Raw genomic sequence first — 26183 nt, forward strand, 5'->3', positions numbered from 1 at the left:
GTGTGAGTGTCGCCAGTTTCTCTTTCTCTCTTGTAATGAGTCTGACATTATAATTGGGCCGCTTTAGGGCTGAACTCACTTCACTTCACTCGCCGTGGATGGCTTGAAAAGTCATCCCGCTGTTGTTCCTATATTGCATCACAACACAGAATTCTAACTCTCTCTCTCTTTGCACACACACGCATACATAATCATACAACCGTAAAACAACCATAAAACGTACGCCCTCCTTTCTGATCACTGCATACACACACACACACACACAAACAAAAATGTGATGGAAGCATGAGTAGGAACAGCATCATGACTTTAATGTTTGCAAATCAAAGGATGCACAGTTTGCAATGTCTATAATCACAGAAAAGAGCTGAGAGCGGTGGTCATATATTAACAGCGATGAACGACATGCTGATTAATAGGATTCACAAAACAGACATCCAGTGTGTGTGTGTGTGTGTGTGTGTGTATGTGTGTTCCCTGTATGTTTAAATGCATTGATCTAGGTAGAAGACCTAGCATTGATTACTATGCATCAGTGAATCCTCTCTTATTGGCTAAATGACTTAAGAGCCACGAGGCTCTTCAGACTCGATGATGTTATTCCCTTAATGTAATTACTCCTCCATTACTCTGACAGTAGAATCCACACTTTTTTGTATTCTGCCCCCAATTATTTAGCTACTAATGTTGTTCTTACTAATGTTTTAGAGGCCAAGTTTATTGATCATCCACCTATCCTGTAAAGAGAGTTTTAAAAAAATCACCATGGTGTTTTTCTTGGCACAAACTTAAACATTGAATCCTTCACTCTTCCTTTCAGACGGTTCAGTCACAGTTTTCTTTCCTGCTAAATTTTTTTTTTTTTTGCCACAAAAAACATTTTTTTTAATTACTGGAAGCACTCTTTACATTACTTTACAAGACTTGAGAATTGTATTTCTATATGTTGTTCAGCACCAAAATCTATATACAAAATGGCATCAGGGTAGCGTGGTATTCCCTTTTGAACACTAACTGCAATGGCCAAACTTCCTCTTCATCATGTCGTGTCAACTTTAAGGCAGACTAACTCTTCCATTAGTGTGAGACGTAAATTCTTGTTCCAATGAAACACAGGATTATATGTAAGAACATATAAATAACTAAAGGAAAACAGTAATTCCAGTTAAGTGTAATGTAGTAAACTGTACTTGTACTTGTTTAATGTTTCTAAATAATTAACAGTCATCCGTCTGTGAGCAACAGTGTGAACTTGTCAGGATTAAAGTGAAGTGTGAAGTGAAGGATGATGTCGAGGTGTGCTTTAAATCATCCGTAACATTGCATAAACAGAGTGAAATCAGATCCGTAACAAATCTACAAAAGTGCTTAATTTTGAGGCTGTAATGACCAGTTTGTCAACTAACTAAGAGAGAGTAGTTCTGCACACACGCTACGATATGGTATAAGTATCTACAGTAGTTACAGTATATCAGATATCAAGTGTACTGTCTGCAATAAACCCAAAGAAAGACTGAAGAGAAACAAGAACACAGAGCCTCCTGGTTTATAACCTTAAAGCAGATTCTCTACCAGGAGAGGAAAATATTTGTCCTTGTTGCATTTGATGCTTCACTGAGCTGAACTGATTGTTTTGAATATACTGTACAGTACAATGCTAAAAAAAAAAAGCATATACAAACTGTGTTTTAAGGTTGTTTAAAGGACAAATAGATAAATTGCATATCATTATCGAGAGAAGAATACATTTTGAGGTCATGAAATGGTTTCAGCTGTCCGACGGCCAAGACGCCGAAGTCCAAAATGTGTCTGCCGGATACAAATTGGATTGTAACAAGTAGCAGATCTTTGTAAGTGTCTGAAGAATTCCTGTCAGCTGTAAGACTGTAGCTCTGTCACTGACTCTGACCTTTGACCTCCCTGTGAGAGCAGGTAACATATTATTGTAAATTCGTCTAATCTGTAGCACCTGGTTTATCTGGCAGTTAAAAACATAAAGTTAAATTAAAATGTGGAGGGTGGGGGGGGTGCATATTTTTAATTTATCGTCCAAAAAAAAAAAATCATTGATAGACGGGGTAGCCCGGTTTACTTGAGGAAAAGCGATTGTTGGCCTTCCTTTACCTTAATTTAACTACTGTATGTCTCAATTCTCACTACAAATCACTTGAAGGTTTTCTGCTTTGTCGCTGTTCGCCGCCGCTTCTTATGCCGTCTCCTGGTGGCAGCATCGAAGCAGGTGACCATCATGACGTTGGCCTTGCAGAGGTTGACCCTGTTCTCCAGCCGAGCAGTCACCACCTCAAGGGCCTCCAGGTGCTCCAGGGAGTCCACCTCGAAAGTCTGCCATAGGTCGACTGGAGAGGGACGGTGACATAACACTTTAATTATCGTATGTTGACAATATTACCTTGTAGTTAAAGGGGATATGTTTTTTTTTTATTGTTATTTGCTGCCTCATAGCCAAAAGTTCCCATAAGGATGCTGAGATTTCTTAATTTCAAAACTCTGTTATGGCTCAAAACCACCCCAATAATTGTATTTCAAGACACTGTCATACTATAAGACTTGCTTTGCCTATGTTGCAATTTGAGTTTGTTGCCCTGGTCAGTCCTAAAACAAGGAGAGTGTTAAGTAGCTCAGCGCATATCTTGTTTGCAATCCATCTTGCATAAGAGCAAAGTAAAAATGTGATGTGGTATGATAGGAAATTACAAGTCATGCAAAGGACAATACTAAAGATGGCAATGAGGACTCAGTAGTACGGAGCCCTCCCGGGGTCAGTTGAGAAAAAAAAGATCCATGTGTAAATGTGTGTACACGGTTTAGAAATCTGTGTGCACGGTTAATAGACCGTGTTCTCAGATTTATAATCTGTGCCCTCAAATTACAAATCCATGTCCACGGATTTGTAAACTGTGCCCTTGGATTTGCAATCCATGTGCTCAAACAACTTCTTTCTTCAGAGAACAGGGACCTTCATGCATGGAGCATTTCGACAGTGACCACATCCGCCAAATAAGTCCAATTTATCTTAGATTTAAGGGTAGATTTAATGCTATATTGTGTTGTGCATTGGACGTTTCACAGCTTTGTTCTGTTCTCTGAAGGGCATGGATTCGTAATTCAAGGGCACGGATTATGAATCCGAGAGCACGGTTTATAAACTGTGCCAAAGATTTCTAAACTGAGAGTACAGATTTACACATGGGTCTTTCTTTCTCAGCTGATCCCAGGGGGCCTCCGTACCGTAGGATACTTCCCCCTGCTGAACTGTTTTCACACAGCAAGCTAATTTGTTAGATTTTTACATTCCTGAGCTGAACGTTTGTGACAACCTCTAGTTACTATATACCACTAAAATTAAAAAAGGATAAGCGTTACAGTGAATTTAAAGTTAAAAGACACATTTTGAATGCGTAATGTCACTCACACTCTTGGTTCCACTTGGCGGGCTCCAGCAGGAGGTTCTGTTTGGCCTGCTCCAGCTCTCTCCTCAGGTTGTTGTACTTGGCCCGGACGTCTGAGATCCTCTGCTGACGATGCTCCAAAAACTTCAGCTTGGCGCTGAAGCATGCAGGTCCCTGAAAACACACACACACACATTTCTCTACTTTTATTTATGTTCATATAGCATGTAATATTTCAAAAACTTGTATCTCAAAAACAATTACTTGGTGTCTCCAGATCAAATTACTCCCCATCTCCAAAACAATCACTCACTTCTTTACTGTTCTCTTTACAAATGATAACATCTGGTGTATTGGCTGTAACATTGTTTGGTTTGACTCCTCCATACACACACACACACACACACACACATACACACACACACAGTTTTAGAGGTTGTAGGGCAGGGACTGCACCTCTGGGGAGTGAATCAAAACAGCTCTGTAGGCTACTAAATGGAATTACTCTCTGATTATACTAACCTTATTACACCAAAGACACGGTTGCAAAGGTCAATAGATGCACATTATTTAAAAGGAAACAAAAGAGAACCTTTAAATATGAAGCTGCACACTATTTTAGTTTTTTTTTTAAATTTCTCTCCAAATGGAAGAATTAATTAAAGGTAAGTATCAATATAAAGATGCTGAAATTTCAATATGTGCTCAATTTGTAGTATTTTCTTATATCTTGTATTTTTCTTATGTGTATTTTTATATTATCTTTTACCTACGATGTGTTATATTTGTTTTACTTACAGTGTCCTTTGTTCTTTGCTGCAGCATTGACCCAATTCCCCCCATGTGGTCATTAAAATTGTATCAAAGTTGCAGCGCCTAAGTCTGGTGGAGGCGGGGGAATAGTCTCATGAGGCCAGACCTTTCGTCATGGGGCCATAACGTCAACACATGCACCAGATTTTGTTTTCAAACGCATTTCAACTCTAAATGCGAGGTGGAATCTTTTAACCTTGACTTAACCAGGGTCAGTTTACTGAGCACGCTCTTTTTCAGCAACTGCTTCTACTTATATAACCTTAAGGCCACTGCTGCCATCCAAATTAGAGATGAAGCCACTGTAAGAGATGTGCCTCTAGGATTTTTTTAATGAAGCAATGCTAGCCTGTCTACCTAGAGTACAGGCTGTGGGACACACAGAACTTGCAAAATTACTGGATTCAAACAGCCATGCAAGGCACTGGCCCAAATCCCTTATCAAATGTAAATAGCTTCAGCTTTCAACATAGAAGTAACTCAAGATATACGTAACTAAAACTAAAAGAATACAGAAATTATAGAAGAATATAGAAAGTATTCACAATCCCTAGTTATAACCTGAAAGTAAGATGAGCGGCAGCCTTTTTGCTAACTGTTGGCTAACTGCACATTTACTGTGATGTTGATTAATGTGTGTTGTCCCTGTAAAAATAAAAAAAAAAATGAAATGTTGATTGAATGTATCTCACACTGTAATAAAAGGTGTAGATTTTTAAATTTGACCTGTTTTTGACAAGCTACTGAACATGCTCCAAATGCTGTGGGTGCCAAAGTACATAAGCTAGTTTGGTTAGCGTGCAGTAGTAGGCATTTAGTAGATCTGTGTATGCAGTTAGCTACAATAGCTAATCCAGGGGGCTAAACTCTGTGTTTACTTTGGCTCAGAAACCAAAAGGATTTGAAAGGATTCATGTAAAAATTAAGTTTATTTGTAAAACTGTAGGTGCTGCTGCTTGCCCCAATATACTTTTGCTAGAATTGCATTTACTGAATCTCTACAACGATACCTTGAAACATAGTCAAAATGGCCATAATTATGAGAATACGACACATATTGAAAAATACCAGAATTGTCCTTTAGCAACAGCCATTACAGCCATTAATTAACTAAAGCTAATACAATCTGCTGCCTGTGACGTTTATCATTTGAAATGTGAACGCAAATGCAATGTTTTCTACATTGATCTTTGTTAATAAGAGAGCAAATAGGGATTAAAGGTTGAAGAGATTTAAGTATTTTGGGGGACCAGGTCCAAAATGGACCAGCTGTCAGAGCCTAACCCTAGTCCTGAGAACGCAAATGGCCAGAGCGACTTTAATAGCAAAATGACTTGGGCTCATTTTCAAACCTGATGCCAACATGATGAAAGGGGCTTTTTATGACCCTAAAACAGGTTGGCCAGAGATGTGTTCTACATATGTTGCTATTCCCGCTGGTTACCAATAGAGGTTGATGAAAGGTCATATTTTATGTAATGCCCTTTAACCTCTTAAAAAATTTCAAAATAAACCCAGCACCTGTTTGCCAGCACCTGCTCTTTTCTGCATCCACTGCACATTGTCAATCTCATAGACCTTGATCTCGTAGGCCTCTGGGATTCCGCGATCCACCCAGCGAGATCGCAGACCACTAGCTGAGCGTCTCATTGGGAGGGATGTATCATGGGAAAGAAGACGCTGGTGAGTACCTACAGCAGGGAGAGGCAGAAAGTGCAGTGAAGGGTTGATGTTTCTCGATCTGTTTTCTTTCTCTTCTCCCTTTCCTGAAACCTTCTACTGCATGCACACCGGTAAAAATGTTGAGATATGAAGGTATCTGACTGACTGTATTATCTGCAGTAGATGGGTGTTGGCACCCCTCCCCCCCAGTTTTTAGAAGCAGGCAGAAGTACGGAAGCTAAGCACTGTACTGCTGTGGACAGGGCCAGCAGCAAAACATATTTTAGCCACCTAAAAAAAAATCAATATCAGTTTAAGTGCGCACTATATTTAGAATATTTCCACTGCTTTACATTTACCTTGGCGTCAGACCCTGCCCTTTCCTTTGGCACATTATTTTCTCACACACATGCTGTTACGCTGCAACAGCACTTCCTGACCCAAACAGTTGACCTGCAGCGTAATACAGTGCGTAGGAATACGGAGGTTCTACAGTTGAGAAAACGTAGCGCCAAAGGAAAGGGCTGTCTGATGGTAAGGTGAAAATATTCTAAATATAGCATACACTTAAACTGATATTGATTTTTTTAGGTGGCTAAAATATGTTTTGCTGCTGACCCCGTCCACAGCAGTACATTGCTCTACTTCTGCCTGCTTCTCGTAACTGGAGGGGTTGGGTGGGGGTGCGGACCGTCATCTACTGCACATAATACACTGACTATGCTTCGCTCATAGAGACTGAGGACAGTCTCCCAGGTTTCATTGTTAAAACTGGGTGGAAACAACTGGAGAGTTTAAAAAAAAACCTGCATTGCAGAACCAATCCAAAGTCTTTAGGGCGACCCTTCATATTGGGGCGATGACATGCAGTTCACTACGGAGGAGAATGGGGGGTAGAGCATCATTTCCGGTAAGGCGTGTCCTTGACAAAATGTAAGGGGCGTAGGTTTGTTAGCGGCCGTTCTCGCCGCCGCTCAAGCAACTATCGTGCATTTAGAAAGCTCCAGACTTCGGTAGGCAGAGATCTCCGATTGTCTATTATCGCAAGAATACATACAACCCCACTTTGAAAAATGCAAACTATCCCTTTAAATTTTAATTTTGTTTATTTTAAGTGCAGCATTTGACATACATCCAGCAACATAGCCCAAGATTATGCTGTTAAATTCTAAGGCCATATTTTTACAAGATAATAAGGCTGTGCGCTGGTGCTAATGGATACTCAAGGTGGCTGATGATACAAACGGAGTATTCTTGAGCCACTGTGTTGGTATTGGTGTTAATAAATACAAACACTGTGCAACAATGGCAGCACAAGTCACAGGAACAATAAATGATAAACCGTCTTAAGGCTTGTGTCCCTAAGCGGCCTCAAAGCATCGGCTGTGTGCACTTCTGAGGGACTGAAAACACAGTTAGCCTGAGGGCAAAGTCGGCTTTGCGAAGGCTACCACATTATTCATATAACTCAACACAGGGGACAAGGTTTATTTGACTGTTTCTGGCTTGCCTTTATTTTCCAGTGCCAAAAAAGATACATAGTTTATGTTTTATGTCACTGGGATCAAAATACATTAAAAATGTGTTTTAGTTCTAAAGATATGTGTAGAGCTTTCATCAGACTGTAGATGAGTTAATTACGTAAGGCGATACTCAAGGAGAAACTAGGTACAAACAGAATTGAATCAGCCAATTAATAACATATTACGTTTGGGGACTTTAAATTATGCTCATCCAGCATAAGCTTTGTCTCCTCATATTATTGCTCCATTAGCAGTATTATCACTGTCTCACCATCCTTTCTTTCTTTTTCTTTCTTTTTTTATTTTTTTACACAAAAGCTATTAAATATATCTCAGTTTTTAATTTTACTAGCAAGTATTGTTAGTGTGCACACACTCAACTTTATAATTTATCAACCAACACTCTTCATTTTCTGCATTTACACTTCCATTAGTGAGTGCCATCACTGGGTTCATATATTAATGATGTGACCTGCACAAAATGGCTTTAAATGCCAGTAAGAACACAAGGTCTGACTGCATTCTACAGATGTGTGTCATCTCCTGTTAATGTCACATTAAAATGTTATGTGGTCAGATTACAAACCAAAAGATATGATGATGGAACTATCATTCCTAAAGATGTGTTGTTTATGGGTTGGAAGATCATATCTAAAGAAGAAATGACACAAATTTCTGCAAAATTTGTTAGAGCTAATCCTCATACAATGCCTTTTAAAGTTATTTTCTTTCCCCCTTCAAAAGGAAATATGATTCAGCAGATTGATCATTTTACTGGCACCGTTAATTGGATTGGTGTGTAACAAAACATTCCAATAATGAATCTATTTTTCCTACCTTCCCACAAACACCTTTAATGAATGCGTCTGCACAACATTGGGTCATTGGAGGAGTTTTTTATAGTCTCTGACCTTACCTCCATTACCTTTCAACAATTTCAGAAAACGATTTAATGATAAAACACTGACAAAAATAAAAGCAGACATGCTGTTTGCTCAGATGTTAGTCACATTGTACTGGAATTAACGGAAAGCAATGGTTACGATGAGGGTTGGAAAAAAAAGGCATTAGTCAATCTAAAATTGTCAGTGCAGTTTATCTTTAAGATGCTCAACATGCATCCCAACTGAAGATTCTTTTTAGACTAGACTTGCAAAACTAACACCTAACAACAACGACACGATTAGAGGTTTTGATCTTTCCAGAACAAAAAGTCATTCATTTCAGGTTTATTATTCTTGTTGTTTTACCTGTGTTGCCTCTCCTCCGGGATGATCTGCTGCTGCAAGCCACACTGAGGAGAGAGCCGCTCCTGTCGCTGACTGAATCTCTGTTTGAAGTGCTGCTGCCTGTGGCTTCACTGTCCCTCACCATGCTGTCATAGCCGCTGCTCACCATACTGTTCCGGTTAGAGAAATGCAGGGATGTTTTTCCCATAGCTGGTGGCAAATCGCCACTCAACACACTGGTGGTGTCACTGGCGTGCCCACTCATGTGACTGGGCACACGGGGAGCAGTCACCCGGCTGTATGGCGAAGGAAGTGTGGTCATTTGGTCCAGTCCTCCCGAAGTGGGGCTGGTGGCCCTTTCCTTAAGGAGGTCGGAGATCCGGCCACTGACAAACCCCTGGATGGCAGATTTTGTGGATGAGCATGTGGAGCTCTGGCTTGGAGTCCGGCTGATAGAGTGAAAAGAACGTGGAGGGGAAGAGGAAAGAAAGGAAGATGTTCGCTCAAAGCCAACATTTTTACCATCTGGGGAAAGACTGGCACTTCGGTTGATGGACTGTCGCAGACTTTTGTGGGAGAGACTGAGGTTCTTGATGCTGGGGGCAGATAGCCGACGGACTTTGGGGCTAGCCATCTTGAGTTTCCCCACAGCAGAGAGCTTGGAATGATTTTGTCTAGCAGATTGAGAGTTTTCAGAAGGGAAGAAATGATGACTATGGTCAGACCGGGGATTCTTCCTGGGGCTCCTGCTAGCCCTTGGTAAGGTACAATCTCCCTCACTACTTCCTTTATAACCTCCCTTACAAGCCCCTTCAGTTCTTCCCTTGGAGCTCCCCTTAGAGCTCATGGAGGTGTTACTACTGCCTCTATCCAAAGTTGGGAAGTCCCTTGGGGTCCTCCCAAGGGAATTAGTCCTGCAAGACAGCTGCTCCAGTTTGGCATTGAAAAGCCTGCCACTGTCCTCAATAGGTGACTTCAGCCTCCCGCTCATATTATCATGTTTAATGCTTACGCTTGAGGTCTCAAACAGTGATCCAACGCCCTTTCTGGGAGGGAAAATAGCTTCCTGTTTGTACTCTGTTCCATATTTCAGAGAAGAGGAGGCATGGAGGATGTGATTAGCGGGGGAGCACTGTCTGCCCTGCCTCCTCTCCAGAGTTACCCCTGGGCTACATGGAGTGGATGATGTCACCCCCCTTGGGTCTCTGTGGTTGTCTGCCACGTGACCACCATGGTAGCTGTCCTGGTGGCTGGCATTTTGCAAGCCTCTGGGTAAACTACCTGTTTGAAAGGAAGCAAGGGCGGTTTCTTGGCAACCAGGTGAAACACCAACTCCCCTGGGGGTATTCCCAACATGTCTGCAAATGTTCTCTCCCCCCAATGAGCCCCTTGGAGTGTTAGTGGAATAAACATGTTCCCTGTCTCTAGGGTGGCTCTTATCTGTATTTCTTGGTCTCTTTCCACATGTTTTGTTTTCTGCAGTTCCATCACAGAAAGCTGAATCTTCCATGACCATTGAGTCATAGGAAATTTGGCTTGAAGGTGAGTCACATATCTTGGAAGGCTTTTTGACATGTGTCTTAGAAGCAAAAGCGCCATTCTTCTTCTCAAAACTCATTGTATCTTCTGGACATTTGGCATTATTACCTCTGAGCTCAGACTGTGACTTGACTCCTGTAAAACTGTCATTTGGATTTTCTTTTTCTTTCACACCATCCAAATCATAATCTATATCTGTATTAATCAGTATGGGATTTATAAATGAAGGTAGGCACCTCTTTTCCCTTCTGAACTGATGTTGGGGCTTCTCAGTGCCAGCTTCTGTGGCTAAAGGCTGAACAACATCACTTTTGGCTGTCTTAGAGGAACCTGCAGCTGCAGATTCTTCACTGACATTGCTGATAATTCTGATAGGTTGGGAGTTGGCAGAGCCCTGAGCATGTGCCGATGACTGGGCACTGTCTCTGATACAAATAATGTTTCCACCTGTCCTCCCTCTGTCTAAGGCTCCACTGATGGTCACTTCCTCCACCATAGAGAAGACAAGTTCATCTTGACCTTTTAGGTCCAGTGGTTGTTGAACAGTTACAGTGATAGTGGCCTTCATTTCCTTGATGTCCTCTGTGGGGCGATTAGGTAAGACGTCCCCAATTATAACACTCTTAGCCAAGGAGTTTGAAGAGGAGCAGGAAGAGGGAGGAGATATGGGGGAACTCTTGCCAACTGGTGAGGTCCTTTTGTCTGGTTTGAACCAATCAGCTGCTTCATGATTCTCCTGTTTACTTGTTGGCTCAAGTGCAAAGGCAAGTGAACTGTTAGCAGCCATGCCCTGAGCGTCCCCACCAAAGTCCTGAGAAGAGAGTTTATCACCTGACTTATGAGTTCCAGTGTTGGGCAACTCAGAGCGACAAGTCATGTTCAGGCTGAGAGTTTGATTCAGCAGCTCCTCACTGGAACTGGTTGCACTGCACTCCTCACAGTCATACAGACCTGAATCCTCTCTCTGAAAACTGTCTCCAGGGAAGGTACCATCTGTCTGCTTTTCTCCAACAGACGTCTGATTGCAGCCTAACCCCTGATTCATCGTCTGTTGTGCCTCTGAGGATTCAGTGTCTGTCTGTTTCCCTGTTTCTTTCTGGGGTTGTGATTTGGTTGTGACATTGTTAACAGGAGGGTCTTTTGAGGAAGACTTGAGCACATCCATTGTTATCTCACTTCCATCGATGCAGCCCAAGCGCTCTTGAAGTTCAGCAAACGTGTCACATTTAAGACAGTCTCTCTCTGGCTGCTTCACTTCTGCTTTCAGCACATCAATATGCCCTTGAACAGCTTCATCTTTCTTCTTCTCTCCCTGTAGCTGAGGAATTCTCAGGAGCTCTTGGAGCAGAGCGGTAAACTCTGGGTCATCCATGTCAGTCTTGTTAGGATGCAAAGAGGGTATGATGGGCACGAATTCGGGTTGTGCAAACCTTGGGGCAGCGTTAGACTGGACCAAGCCATCTGAGTCTATTTGGATGACTGTATCACAGGACTGGTCACTACTTGAGTGTTCATCTAGTTCACCACGCAGACGGAAATGACGGATGTCGACATCTACCTCATCGGTGGAGTGGAACGCCCGCAGGGACAGAGACTGAGGCCCTCTCTTCTCTTTAGTTAAACTCCTCCCACAAGGAGAACATGAGGTGGACTGCTGTTGAATAAAGATAAACTGTGGTGTTAGTTTTAGGAATGGACTATGGTTAAGATCCAAAATATCAATCAATAAACAAATTATTGGGGTGCAAGGGAAACAATCACATGGTAAGACAGTACATACAATAAACAAGGTTTGCAAGTTTTGAACAAAATGATTTTGCAGGACATGTATAGTACCTTCGTCCTCTTCTGTGTCCTGCGGATACGAGAAGCCAGCTGGATTGTTGATAAGGTTTCTTGTAGGTGTATCAGGGAATCAGCAACCTCAGCAATCACTGTGGTGTGGCAATTTACATGACCCAAGGACTCTCGAAGGAGCAGAGTCAACTTACTACTCCTGTACAGAGATAGAGCAAATGTCCAGACATTAACTCAAAGGATGCATCAGTCATTTAAATCTCCAAACAGCATAATCTATCAGTTTTCAAATTCTGATGCAGTTGTCATTGCTAAAAACTATAAATTGGGTTTAATAATCAGACATTTTTTGGAAACCAAGTTATTAGACCAACATTCATGATTAACTTCAGCTCACAGTCCAGATATTAGTGGGGTACTTCAGCGATTTAGTATTACACTTCCAAAAACTTAGGGAACTTGCAAGAGACAGATTTTAAAAAGAATGCTCAATATTGAAGCAGCAGAGACCGAAATCCAGACTTCAAATCCCTAATTCCCAGACCCAAAACACTAAATCCTGCACTTTCCATCATTTAACTATATTACGTCTTTTATTAGATTATTAAATGGGCACTCATTTCAAACTCCATTCCCTCAGTTTCTAACTTTCTTTCTCAAGTCTCTAAGAGATACCAAGAGACTGAGATAATCCTGTTTACATCACCAATTATTATTATTGGGTGAAGTGCCCTCTTACAGTTGACTGTACACTAATGGCTAAAATGCTGAAACACTAATACTATTTAAAACTAAATTCTTACTTTTTGGTGATCGTTTTATGTCCACTTAGTAGTGACAAGACAACAGGGCCCAGTTCAGAATGAGGAGGTTTATGTTTGCTGTTGTTGTGTCCACCACCCCTCATACCACTACAGACGTCTATCATAGTCAACTTGGTGGGGCCACGTGAACCTAATGAAGGAAATCAGAGAGTAGATGAGAGTGTAAGAGAGTAGCAGAGCGTGTGTTTCCAAATATGCAAATAAAAAACACATTAATTATTAGATAAATATTAAACTGATTTGAATAAACAGTGATCTTAGGGTTAGGGTAGCTATGGAAAATAATTCATGGGGAGACAAACCTCCCTGGTAACTGAATATTTTAATACAACCTTTGCCAATGGTGCTGCTTTCTGTACGAGGGGGCTGGATGTGGAGAGTAAAGAACATTATGGAGCTGTCGGACAAGAATGTAGTGAAGTCTGTGTGTCGACGCGCCGCAATGGCGGCATCCAGAAGAGAAGCAGCCCGCTCAGCAGTGGGGGCCTTGACCCGGTTGTGGTTACGAAGCTGGAAGAGAAAGAGATAGTCATAAAGTCAATCAGTTGACCATCTAAATAATCATTGACATAAATCTAACTTAGAGGGATCCCAAAGGAAGGAAAGGGTTTTTCTAGGAGCATGAGTACATTTTCTTGGTTCAAAGCTATAAAAATGCCACTCATTTTTGTATAAAATCCCAAATTGACTCTTTGATGCATTGCCAGTGAAGCAGAGCCAAGAAATATATCACTCATAAGCAATAAAAAGTGTAGCCTTGGCTCTCTGGTCTCCAGATTTGGGAGCATCTTGTTTATGTTTACGAAGATTGATTTGACTGTTCTGCCAATAATAATAACTCAAATTTTTAAAAAATGTATTTGATTTTAGTGTTTATCTTGTTCTTCAAAGAAATATTTGTGCTTGTGATTCGAAAGAGACTGACTGACTGACAGAGAGACACAGCAGAAGCAGCGGCTGGAATCAGAAAGTATTTTAAAAAACAACAATGCTCTAAATTATTCCTGTCATTTAACAATCTTGTCCCCAAAATCAACCGTTTTTCCTTCTACCTGTATTCCGTAGACAGGGTCCTCTTGGAGTCTAATATGGGCTGTTGGGCTGTCCTGGATACTGCCTAATGAGGGGACAACCTCCCCCAGTAGATCCCTCAGCGTGTCCTCCTCTCCGCAGCAGAGCTCTATAGCAGACACTGATACAGTCAGATCTGTCCAGGTCTTCTCCCTCCGCCTCTCGATTGCACTGTACAGCCAGGAGATGGCACAGGGAATCAGCCCTAGCTTCCCGATGTTCTCATCACTCCCCACCATGGTGGACCAAGACCCTGAGGGAGAGAACACATCACACAGATATATGGACATGCAAACAATACATGTATATTCTGGCCGATAAACACATTTTCACTCCGACATCACATACACAGAAAAATGCACTTTCAGAACCACCATTTCTGTATGGTTAACTGTATGTTTGAAACCCACTTTAGCCAAATATAGTACAGTTACTCTGTAAAACGCTTTCAGTGCAAAACTGTGTATTTAATAGTTTGTTTTAGACAATGGTGGTAGAGCACAATCAAGCATAATGGCTCCTTATCATGAGAGATCAATCACAACTCCTTGCAGATCTCTACTTCCTCTTTATAGGTGGTGGCAGGTGGCAGCTCACACACTCAAAGTCAACACAAGCAACTCACCAATAATTTAAAAAATGTACTTAGCAGGGGCTTATCTAAAGATCACCACTGAGTATTCCTTAAGTATCATCAGACTGAAAATAATCTGGGATTTAGGAAGCAAGATGGTGCAAGCTCCCATCCACCATGATAATATCTGCTATATCTGGGGTTTGAATCCTGTTAGCGGTATCTCCAGCTTGCCATGGTCGCAGGTGGGAAGCCCTTGAGGGTCCCTGTCTTTTTGACTGTACTAGAAACTCCTACTATTGGATTAGGGCATCTGCACAGTTGGGGGGGGATCTACTGGGGGAGGTTGGAGGGTATAGTGCATCTCATGGATTACATCTCCCTGATAAAACTCATCTATGACAAGATGACAGTTACAGGTGACGAGGACCACAGTGCAGAGAGATTTCAAATTGGGAGAGTAATTACAGAGGAACACATATTTGTAGGACAGTATAAAAACATGGATGCACACAGACACACAGCCCCAGATAAATGAAGAAATAGGTAAACAGTGTATATAATAACAGAGGTACACTGGCTTACACAAAACACAATACATAAACTCACAAGAATGCACGAATGACGGCAGATCAGATCAGATGTATAGAAACACACCCACAAACACATTTAGATTTTCTTATGTATTCCTGCCATACTGTACCTCCTTGTGCACTTTTGCCCCACATTAGTTTTGAGTTATGGTCCTGTTTTACCCTCTCTTGTCTTATCCAAACCCTAATTGAATGAGGATAAGAGAATTGGTTTACTCCAATTAAAGGCCGAGCTGCCTGCCGTTATTCAGAGAGAATAGTATTCTGTGGAGGAGATTGATGTCCCCTGGCTGTGGGCCACATGTAGTCTGTATTGGCCAACTAATTCAATCAGATTTACGGAGAGTGGCGTCATGTGAAAAAGCAGCTCCAAGGAGACCCTGTCCTTACCTCGTGTGTGTGTGTATGTGTGTGTATATGTGTGTCTGCCGCAAATCTATTAAACCCCTTCAGCGACGCTAAGTGCAGGGTCCCATCTCTCTAATAGCAACATATTACAGTCCATTTTGTTTATAGTCCCTGCTGAGCTCAGACCTTTAGCAAAATAAAATATTTGTGTCTTTTGGGCGGTATGCTTGAATATCTATCAAGCGATGGGAAGCTTTTAAAAAAGAATATGTGCTGTATAATTGATGAATAAGCTTTTATTTACAAAGTAACAGGTGAAAGATAAATGACTAAAAAGGAGAGAGTCGAAGTGGCAAGACTTTTCTGTCACTACTAAGGAAAAAGGAAAGAAAATAGACAAATGGAGCCAGAGTGAAAGAAAAAGAACAAGAGGGCTGGAGATGGATATCAAGATTGATAAGAGGACAGAGAGAGAAGATGGAGAGGGAGTTTAAGTGATAAAAAAAGGGTGAATGATAGCAGGAGTGGGACAGAGGTGCAGCAGGATAGGGGGATGGATGGCTTTTGAGCAAAGATAAAAGCGTCCCACTCTGGTTTTAAGATTTTAACCCATGGCCCCTCACTGCGACCGATTACTCACCCACATCAGCACAGCCCAAACCTAGAACACATCCATCGCTGCCGCTGAGCACACAGCGGATGACGTCAGCCAAGACGCCTGCACACACCTCGGCCTGGTCAGGAGAACAAAGGACAGCGAGCATCTTATGATTCATCCTCGCGCTGAAAGAGTACATCCAATGAAACGAAAGAATCGAAGCAGAGGAGGGATGCATACTGATTCTGTAGATTCCCTTGGGCTCAAAATACTGTAAGCGGAGCTTGAAGAAAGTTGAATATAATTGATGGACTGTGTAATTGTGGTGGCTATCCAAGCCCTATCAGCTTTCAGGTCATCAGACAGAGAGAGCAAATCAACGGTGGTGTGTAGTGTACAGAAGGGAAAAATGCATGTTGAATACTTGAGAAAACGTAGAATGCTCTCGACTCATGTTACGTTATCAATGTGCTGCATCTGTCAGTGTAAAACCATCAAGATAGATCAGTATCAAGCAAGCACACATGGAAATATTTGAAACTATATTTAAAATGGTTGTTCATCAATAATCATAATGAAGAACCAAACCTGGCTTGACTCTCGAAGATAGGCAGCATCAAAGTTTATGTTCCTCAAAGGATTTCTGCCATCCCTGCCAAGTGTCATCGTAGTGTGTGGTTGGCTTTGGCCGACTGGTTCCATTATGGTGACTCTTTTCTTGGACTGGTCAACTCGGAGAACAGGTGGTTGGCCTTGGCTGTGTGACAGTGTTGGACTCACCCTCAGCACAACTTTGACCTGTGCACCAAAGGAGATGGAAAAAAAACGGGAATATTGATATATATTGAATATTATTTCCAGTATGTGGAGCATGAACTGTTGAATACCCAGTGAAATCTTTTAATTTGACTAAATTAAACTCATACAATTATTATAACTTGCTGCTTTTTAGCCACACAGACTGCATGATTCTAGAGATGGCAATGTCGGTCTGTTTGTTGGTTAGTTGGTCCACCACTTTTGAAATATCTCAACAATTATTGGATGTATTGCTGTGTACTTTTGTCTAGGCATTCAAGGTGCCCATAGGATGAACCCTACTGGCCTGGGTGATCCCCTGACTCTCTTGTAGCACCACCACAAGGTTTTTGTTTTTAGTGAAATGTATCAACAACAATTGAATGGATTACTGTGAAATTTGAGAAATACTGAAAAGTCTAACTAGGCTAATATTTATATTATCCTATTACTAGCATGCTAGTGCATCCAGCTAACAGTCAGCTAGTGAGCAGCTACGGGCTGAGAGATTAAAGGGTTGCTGAAGGAGAAGTGAGCACAAATATTTCACATACGTCTGTACACATACTGTATACTAGGGATGGGAAGATTCACCAATTGGCATTGGTGCACCGGCATAAACATTCACAATGCAACTGCCCCGATTAAAAAAGTGTGCACCATGCAGAGACCTTTACAGGGGCAGGTACTCAAAGTTAAGAACGGGCACATGGAGCACCAACATAATTTACAGCATAACCTGTTGAATTATAGCAACCCATATTCAAACAGAATGTCACATCGAATCAGACAACAAACCACATCATATTATATCATAGTCCCCCACCCAACGAAACCGGAGGGGGACCATGATTCGCTCTCTATTGTGTGTGCGTGTGTGTGTGTGTGTGTGTGTGTGTATGTGTGTGTTCTGTTGGCACCTATTAAACATCACACAGCCAAAAGCAATATTCTCTGCAAGCTGGATGAGGCACATCCTCATCATAAATTGTGAGGACCAAGGTTTTGTCATTGTAAGGGTAAATGAATGGCTGGATTAGCCCAAGGCTTCGTGTATTTTTGTCTGAATGACTCAGTTTATAATGTGTGGCTGAACAGCATATAAAACAATTCGCTTTCAAAAATAAAAGCCCCTGAGTGGCGAAAAGGCTGCTCCTTTAAAGACATTTAGCATATACGTATTGTTTCTAAACAAAGATAATGCAATTTCTCTGATCTAGAGCATAACATGTAGCTCTTCAAATCCCATAATTACAGAGAAATTTAAAAAAAAATTACAAGACATATAACAAGTGGGATGGAAAGAGGGGAATCTTTAAAGACTATAAAATACAGCTAAAAATAACGGAGAGGCAGAGTTTAAAATTAGTGCAAGAGACAGACAAAACCACACAGCTATAAAGTCTTATCTTAAAAGAAACCATATAAGTGAGGCGCAAGCAGCACATGGCTGCCGTTTCAGAATTTATTTTAATTCAGCAGCTCGAAGCAACACAGTGGAAAAATATTTATAAATCCTTGAAAAACCATTTGCTGTATTTCAGAACATGTTTTGGTTGAAATACCTTATTAGATGTTGGATTTTTAATTGTTCTTCAATGGAGATGTCACTGAAAAAGATTCAACTTTATAGGACTGTTTAATATACATTTTTCCCAACCAAAATGAGAGAAAAAATTATTGATTATTGTGATTATTTCCCACTAGATTTTCTTTCTGATATATATATATATATATATATATATATATATATATATAGTACTTTTCTGCTACTTCTACTTCTAGTCAGCACATCTTCAAGGTTTAAAAGCTGGGATGTGTCATTTTCAGTTGTTTCCAAACATGCTTTTTGTTAGGAATGGAAAAAAAGTCTCCAAAGAATTTAAATATTTACACAGAGATTTTGTTTTTGGGGGTTTTTGGGAGTCTCACTTATTTCGTTAAGGTACAGTTACAGAAAACATCATGTTAATAGAGTTGTGTAGTGTTAGTATCTGTATCTCTAAGTCCTTTTATAGCAGGTTTCAATTTGACTTTTGTTAGTGGGAATGCCCTTTAGTTTACATTTGGATTTGAACATTTTGCCAACAGATTGTGCCTTTGAAAATATTTACCTTTGAATTTTGTTTATGTCTCTCCATCACCTGACACCTGGCAGGGTTCAATGTTTTTTCACTCGCCCAGTGGGGCAGTGGGTCAGAAATCTACTTGCCAAAGGTCAATTTTTACATGCTCCTATACAAATTACTTTATTTATTAGTGGTTATCAAATAACAACAATTAAAGTTAATTGTCATTTTTAATCTTTATTTATGTAAATGAAACAGTACAAGGACACAGAGTGTCATAGATGCGAAGCAACAAACATTCACCTACATTTAACTGAACACTAAATTCCTCTGATCAGCCCAGTTTCCTTCAAATAATGGAATAGACTCCCCAAAAATACAGTTTTTGGATTAATTTCCCCCACTCCACTCTCCACTCTCTTTCGTGTTTCTCGTTCTCAAGAGTATTTATGGCAGTGAAAAGTTCCACGCTCCACTGATTCCTCTATTTGACAGTGCTCACATGATCCTGAGGGATGTTTGTTTCACGCATCACACTACTAACCTACTCAATTCTTGGCCAACGGTGCGTGCCAATATAGTCCGATGTGTGCAAGGGGAGGGTAACCTGACGCACCAGATGGTTTGTTACACAGAACCATCTGAAAAGTTGTCTATGGAAGCTGTTTGGTAAAGGGCAGGCACTTTTCAAAAAAATACTTGGCAGGTGATTGGATGAACCATATGTCTGTCACCATCTATCACCATGCAAGGCAGCTGAATTTACAACGCTGATTGGTCCGAACCACCTGACAAGCCTGACAAGATGGATTCTCGTGTGATCTCGTGATGTGATCTTGCGAATCCAGCTGCTTCGCAAGGTAAAGGGGAGGAAGCTATGCTGTGTGCCAGAGTACGAGAACATAATTTATGAAACAATGATTGAAACTTTTTTTTTTGCCCAATCAGGCGAGTGAGTTGCTAGATTTATTAGCCCAATATTTACTTTCCCCGGGCAATCGGGCAAGCCTTATTGTTGAACCGTGCCTGAGCTGCTTCACATGTGTTTCTCTTTCCTCCCTAAACTTTTTCTTTGAATCTTGAATCGGTTGCATCTTCTTTACGTTTCCTTGTTTTTCTTTCAACACTGTTACATCCTGAGAATCCTCCTAGCTTCTGTCTCTTTGTCTCCTGATTCCTTCACTCACTCTGGAAATGTAAAAAGCCTTCCTTTTAAAAATCTGACAGAGCATGAAGCAAAACTTAACTTGTATGGTGTTAATTACAGTAATTGCGGACAAACAACACACAGTGGGAATGCATCAGCAGGCAAGCTATCCAAACTATCAAGCTAACGTTAAATTAACATTAATGGTAATGTAAAGCAATTTTTAAAAAATTCATTTCACTGAGTTATTTTCTAGCTACTTAGTTGTCTTTTGTCTGACATCGTTATTTGGTGCCGCACATGTCAGTTAATGTCATATATAGAGCTGTCGCAAAAACTGTAATATTGCAATACCGCGCTATAGACAAGCCAACCGCGGTGGAAGGCAAACAAACACCACAACCGCACCATGTTCATGTTTTTTTCTTTTTTTCAAGAGGCTACCAGTTTTCTACATTTCTCCATTTTCTACATGTGTGTGTATTAAATGTCCCATGGCTTCCTTGGTCTGGTCTGGTGGCTCCAGAGGATCCTTTCTGCCTCGCACGACGGCGCCCAGCCCTCGTAGTAGAGCTGGGCTCGTGGTGTGCTGACCGGGGTTCCGTGTTGATGCTTGGTAATTAAAACACATCTGTATGAATATTTTGTCTTGGTTATATGTTTAAACTCTTCTGGGTCACTGCACGGCCAAGCCGGCGGCCATTTTACATGCAAGATAAAGTAGTTTTCCACCAACCACACAATCTAAAGGAGCATCCAGCCAGATTACATTCATAATTCCCAGGTTTAAGGGGACTCGGCTCGGTAGGCCAATGTTGTTTCCTGCCACAACGTGATTTAAAGTGTTTTCTTTGTTCGACAGGTACTGCTGCTCCATTCAGCCGACACATAATCAGACTAACATACCTTGATTTTCACAACAAAAAAATAAGGCTCTAATACCACATAGACCGCATACTGTGCTGTTAAACCACCCTGAACCATTGCAGGGGAAATTCCTTCACCACAACAGCCCTAGTTATATATGATCCTCTGAATTGATTCATTCGTCTGTTCCATGAAAACGGCTCCAGGCTGCCTTCTAGCTTCAGCACAGAGGGTTCATTTGTTTTTTAAACCCAGCGTAGCAGGAGTGAGCGGTGGTTTGTTTGTTACTCCTTGTTAACAGTAACAGCTGTCTCTGTGTCACATACAATAATACGATGTTCAAATGGGAAAGAAAAGCAGCGCTCCTCGAAGCTACAACAGAAACCACAGGAGGAGTCAATCTGAGGTAACAACTGTAAAGTGTAAAGCGAACATAAAATAAGCCTTGACAAAAGGGAAATTTGGACATCAAGGAGCAAAGAGGCAGGTGCTCGTTCTTTTGCAGTGCGTGGAATCGCATTGTGTTGAATTGCACTGCACCGCAATAGGGGTGAGTCGTTTCGCATTGGTAGTTGCTTCATATGTATCTTTAATGTATCGGATTGTTGGCAACGCATCGAGATGCATATCGCATCCGCCTCGGTGATGGAGATGTACATCCCTACTGTATACATTTACAGTATACAGGAAAAGGCTAAACACTTTGAAGTACTCTGAGACACCTTGAAAAGAAAACGTCATTATTTATTGAATGCGAGCGGTGAGGTCTTCTGCTTTTACAGAGCAACATAAGTGATTTCAGAAGAAGCTCGTGACCCCTTCAGGTAAGAATGAACGGCATCAACTTTAACTTTTCAAAACAAAGACCAGCAGCAATGTGTCACAAACAGAAACTCATGAAAAAAGAATGAGTTTCAGGACAGCACGGTTTAAAAATATCCTCATATAAAATTCAGCGAGTTTGAGCCAACACGGTGTTTGCGTCCCCAAAAAAAAACCATAATATCCAAGATATCCGAGAACACCGTATAGACTGAGAAAACTCTGTAATTTATCTGTATATATGCTGCAAATTCTTCAAACTTGATGCTTAAAGCTGACTGCTATGATGACAGTGGCAATGCTTTTTTTTATTTCTATTTATATATTACTTGTGGTTTAAGCCTTTATGTTTACAAAAACAGGGGTTTTATCGCAGGAGGCTGACATAAAACATAGCTGTCAGAAGGAGAAGTAAAAAAGTCTGACTTCAGCACTGAGCCCCTGCTGCTCAGCCGTGGGAGGTTGAGATACTATTTTATGCAACGTAGCTTGTAAGAAACCTCGGTTGTAAAAGGGGAACCTTTGATTTGATTTATTTGGATCTCTTTTAGCCCACTGGCTAATCTTCCAAGAGTCCACACTTGGCAGAACAAAGTGGTAAATGTCAGAAAGGATCAGGATTGAGCACGTTGGATGGTGAGCTAAGGATGGTGTACTTTGCTATTGTGAATGTTTACAAGTGGAACACACAGGGAGGCAATTTAGTACCTTTTAATACATCTGACAATCTGTCCGTTTGATTCATAGCAATAAAAGAATTTGTTAACACATACAGTATGAAAATTTTATTGGGCTGACAGTTGAGAAGAAAAATGTCTGACTGAGATGCCAACATATTTCTTTTAGGCTGCAGTGGGTTGATCCAGTTAGTGCAGATACAGAAACTATACATGCACTTACAACTGCATGGTGATGCATACCTCCTGCTATATTTCTGCATGGCGTGACATTAATTTCTTAATGCAGTTCTCTACAGGAAGGGGCTTTGAAGTCTTAAATTCAGTTACATCCTGACTCTGACAGCCATCTAACAAACCTTGTCTATTCTGCTATTCTGCAGGAAGATAAAGCAACATATATCTCACAAAAGACTGAACAAGCTGAATTAAAGTTAGAAATCGGTTCTAAAATTATTCATAATCAGGATTCAGGTCGATAAGATTGCGAGCACTCCTGTGTGCGCCTGTCGAATATGGTTTTCTTGAAACAGTGCAGGACTGCATTACACCACGATGACATCATCTGTCCATTGACAGTATGAAAATCTGAAAGCCATATTCCATCTGCCACATGATAAGTTCCCAGTGTCTGTGAAGGATTTTTTTCCCTCCCTTCCTCATATTTTTTTTAGAAATTTTTTTTTCTGGCATTTTTGCCTTTATTGAATAGAGGATAAAGAACTGGCCGAGAGGAAACAAGGGAAGAGAGATGGGTACGACATGCAACAAAGGTCACTGGCTGGAATCAAACCAGGGACGTTGCAGTTATGTGGCATGTGCAGTAGCCATTCAGCTACCAGGGTGCTCCCCCTCCTCATAATTTCAATACCTTATGCAAGAAGTGGCTCCCTAACCCTATTGAACATGTGTCAAACTCTATTTATGAGGGTTAAATTATTCAAGAGACCCTTTTACAAGCACAGAAAATCCTCCTCCGCTCTCACACACATATATTCTTGCATGCAGAGGCACACAGAACTGAGTGCTTGAGCAGGTGTGGCTGGCGGCGGGGTCTATCTGAGCCTTTATCTGTAACTCTAGACTAAACCCAAGAGTCCATCTATGAGACATGGCGAGAGCAGGCAGTAATATTGATCTACCCCGGTTTCTCCCAAAGGAGGTGAGGGGAGGGGAGGGGAGGAACAAGATGGAGGCATTAGCACCGCATTACAGTGTATCATAAAGGAGGGGTGATATAGGATCTCCACCAAATTGGCTGTGATGTCTTTACTCCGCAGTATGGGTGGTAAAAACACTTTGAAGATGGTGTTTGTGGGTGAGAATGGTACAAACAATCCAGACCATTGCAATATAGGATACAAAGTGACCAAAGTAACACAGGATGTTCATCATGTGACTGTAATTTTCTTCTGATAGAACATTCACACTCTTCTCAGCAGACAATGTCAACTAAAATGACTATTTGTCGAACTTTTGTATCTTTAAATCCGTCTATATGGGATGTCTCTGTATACTGGAGAGCATACAGTACATACATATCTTAATGAGAAACGTTTTGGCAGAAAAACAGGTTGCATACCTCTTCAATTACTGGGAATGCGGTGTATTATTGTCCTGTGCTTATGCCACATGGTCAAGAGTTCAAATTGATTGATCTTTGAACCAGAGCTATGCTGGCCTTTGTGAGCGCAGCTAATGGCTGAAGTCTACTGCTTGTGCTATGATTAAAGATGGAGGATAAGTTAAGGTGCATTTCTGAAATCTGAAATTTACAATAATAAATTGTGATGATAATGAGATCAAACTAAGAAAACATTTGTTGGGCAAAATACCAGCGTCACATGAAGCTGTGAGGTTTGTTACAAAAACACAGCAAAAACTAGTGATACAACCACCGTTAGCAACAGTCACATTTAGCCTAAAGGTCTTTGCAAAAGTCATGTGGCAAACAGAACAGATCATGATTGGTTATACTGAAACTTTGCAATGTGATATTTTCCGATAACTTATCCTCCAGACTTTCACTCCTCCCTCAAGAATCCCACGCTGAGCAGAGAGGCAGTTAAAGGGGATCTATTATGCTCATTTCCAGCTCTATATTTTTATTCTTTGACTCCACTAGAGTAGCTTTGCATGATTCACGTTTCACAAAACTCCTTATTTATCTTACACTGGCCCTTTATGCAGCCCCTCAGTTCAGCTTCTGTCTCTTAACAGGCAGTTTTAGCTCCTGTCTCTTTAAGGACCCCCTCCCGAAGAGCCAACGCTGTCCTGATTGGCCAGTTTTCCAGAAGCCAAGGGGCAGCTGTATCAGAGTTGTGTTAAGTTACTGCCGATGAAAACTCAACATTTCCTTCTTTATAACATTGTAACATTATATATATATATATGACTCAAAATAATCAATAATAACAGTTCCCCTTTAATGAGATCACCTTGTGATCACAGCTTTAGGCTGTGTATGAAGGTTGATAGTTAATCCACCAGTGACAACCAAACTTTAAATATTGCAAACACAGACTGGTAAAATATTTAAAGGCCCCCAAAACTTATTATGAGCAATCGGTTCATACGTGAACACACAGCTTTCAGCCAAATTTAGAACAATTTTGGTTATTTCACATGAGAGATTTCTAATTGCACTGCTTTTGTCTGTGCTTTTCTCAATGGTTTAAAGTGGGCAGGACTCACTTGGAAAAGATATTGTCACTTACTTTTGTGCACCAATCAGAATTTTTATTCATACATTTTTATTTATACATTTTATTTATGTGATAACAGTTGTACAGCTCTTTGTGTATGTTGTCAGAACTAGTTTGTGTCTGGCTGTGAACCTTTGAAACATGTCATTCCCTGTCATCTCTCTACTGTTGCCTAATAAATGTTTTTAAAAAGTGCTTATTTTATTCTCAGGCAATAAGACTTTTCAATAGTCTGCCATTAGTGGCAAGCAGCCACTTACACTCTGTTGTGTTTATTAAAGACTGTTTCTTTCAGTTGTTTATATATAATGTATGTAAAACTGTGTGTCATAGTGTAACTGTATACTGCGTGTATATTGACTGGAGAGCAGCTAGGCAGTTTTTCATTGTATAGATATGCACTCGTGGCATTTTGATGCATATGAGAATAGACTCCTTGACCTTCACCATAAAGCAGATTAGCAGCATTTTGACTATTAACTCTTTAAGAAATAAACATTAAGGATGTTTTGTTCTTTTATTGTTGTTTATTCACTGATTAATATTTAATGTTAACACTTTGAAACCAAGTTTTTTGGGGCTTTAATACTGATCTGTGATTGAACCGCCTCCCTTCAACCAATCAGTTTGTTTTTTCTGAATGCTTAAGTCTGGATGTAGCCGATCATTGATCCAATATGAATCAAAATCAGGGCAGTTTAATAGGAGATGGAACTGTAACCAAATTGCAACCAAACCAAATGTGATCTGCAGCTACATGTACAAGTATGTTCGGAGGTCTACCTTGCCAACATTGGGCGAGTCTTTGGTTCTGGTGGCAGCTTGAAGCAGGCAGGAGGGGACGGGTGGAGGGTTTTTCTGGACAATCTCCCTGAAGCAGGTGGAGAGATGAGCAGGAGCTGGATCAGAAGCCTGGCCTTTTTTCCTCGATGTCAGGTTGAGTTTCTCAGCTGCCCTGTAGGGAAGGAGGGAGGTGGCATGTCACAGTACTGAAACTTAGCCTACTGTGTAACCAATGTGGAAATGTTGTAGATTAAAAAAAGGCCAGAAAAATAAGTAACTGACATTGATTTTGAAAATGTGCAAACACATAATTGAAAAAGTATTGTAAAGAGAA

At 40.9% G+C, this 26183-nt stretch overlaps 1 protein-coding gene across 3 annotated transcripts in view; it reads right to left on the reverse strand.

Moving 5' to 3' along the window:
• Window positions 1–299: 299 nt before the first annotated feature.
• Window positions 300–26183, reverse strand: part of kif26bb (kinesin family member 26Bb) — a 34377-nt gene continuing 8493 nt past the window's right edge. Inside the window, exons 5-15 of one of the 3 annotated variants that reach the window (XM_067573201.1) lie at window positions 25850–26021; window positions 16570–16779; window positions 16024–16117; window positions 13850–14121; window positions 13130–13307; window positions 12777–12927; window positions 12013–12172; window positions 8659–11830; window positions 5745–5914; window positions 3434–3584; window positions 300–2357 (exon numbers count right to left, since the gene is read on the reverse strand). In XM_067573201.1, coding sequence (XP_067429302.1) covers window positions 2164–2357; window positions 3434–3584; window positions 5745–5914; window positions 8659–11830; window positions 12013–12172; window positions 12777–12927; window positions 13130–13307; window positions 13850–14121; window positions 16024–16117; window positions 16570–16779; window positions 25850–26021 — 4924 coding nt within the window. In that variant the 3' untranslated portion in view covers window positions 300–2163. The remainder of the gene's footprint in view (window positions 2358–3433; window positions 3585–5744; window positions 5915–8658; window positions 11831–12012; window positions 12173–12776; window positions 12928–13129; window positions 13308–13849; window positions 14122–16023; window positions 16118–16569; window positions 16780–25849; window positions 26022–26183) is intronic. The other 2 variants (XM_067573202.1, XM_067573203.1) reach the window with 2 other exon arrangements.

This window comes from Thunnus thynnus, chromosome 18, assembly GCF_963924715.1.
Source record: "Thunnus thynnus chromosome 18, fThuThy2.1, whole genome shotgun sequence".
Lineage (NCBI taxonomy): Eukaryota > Metazoa > Chordata > Actinopteri > Scombriformes > Scombridae > Thunnus > Thunnus thynnus.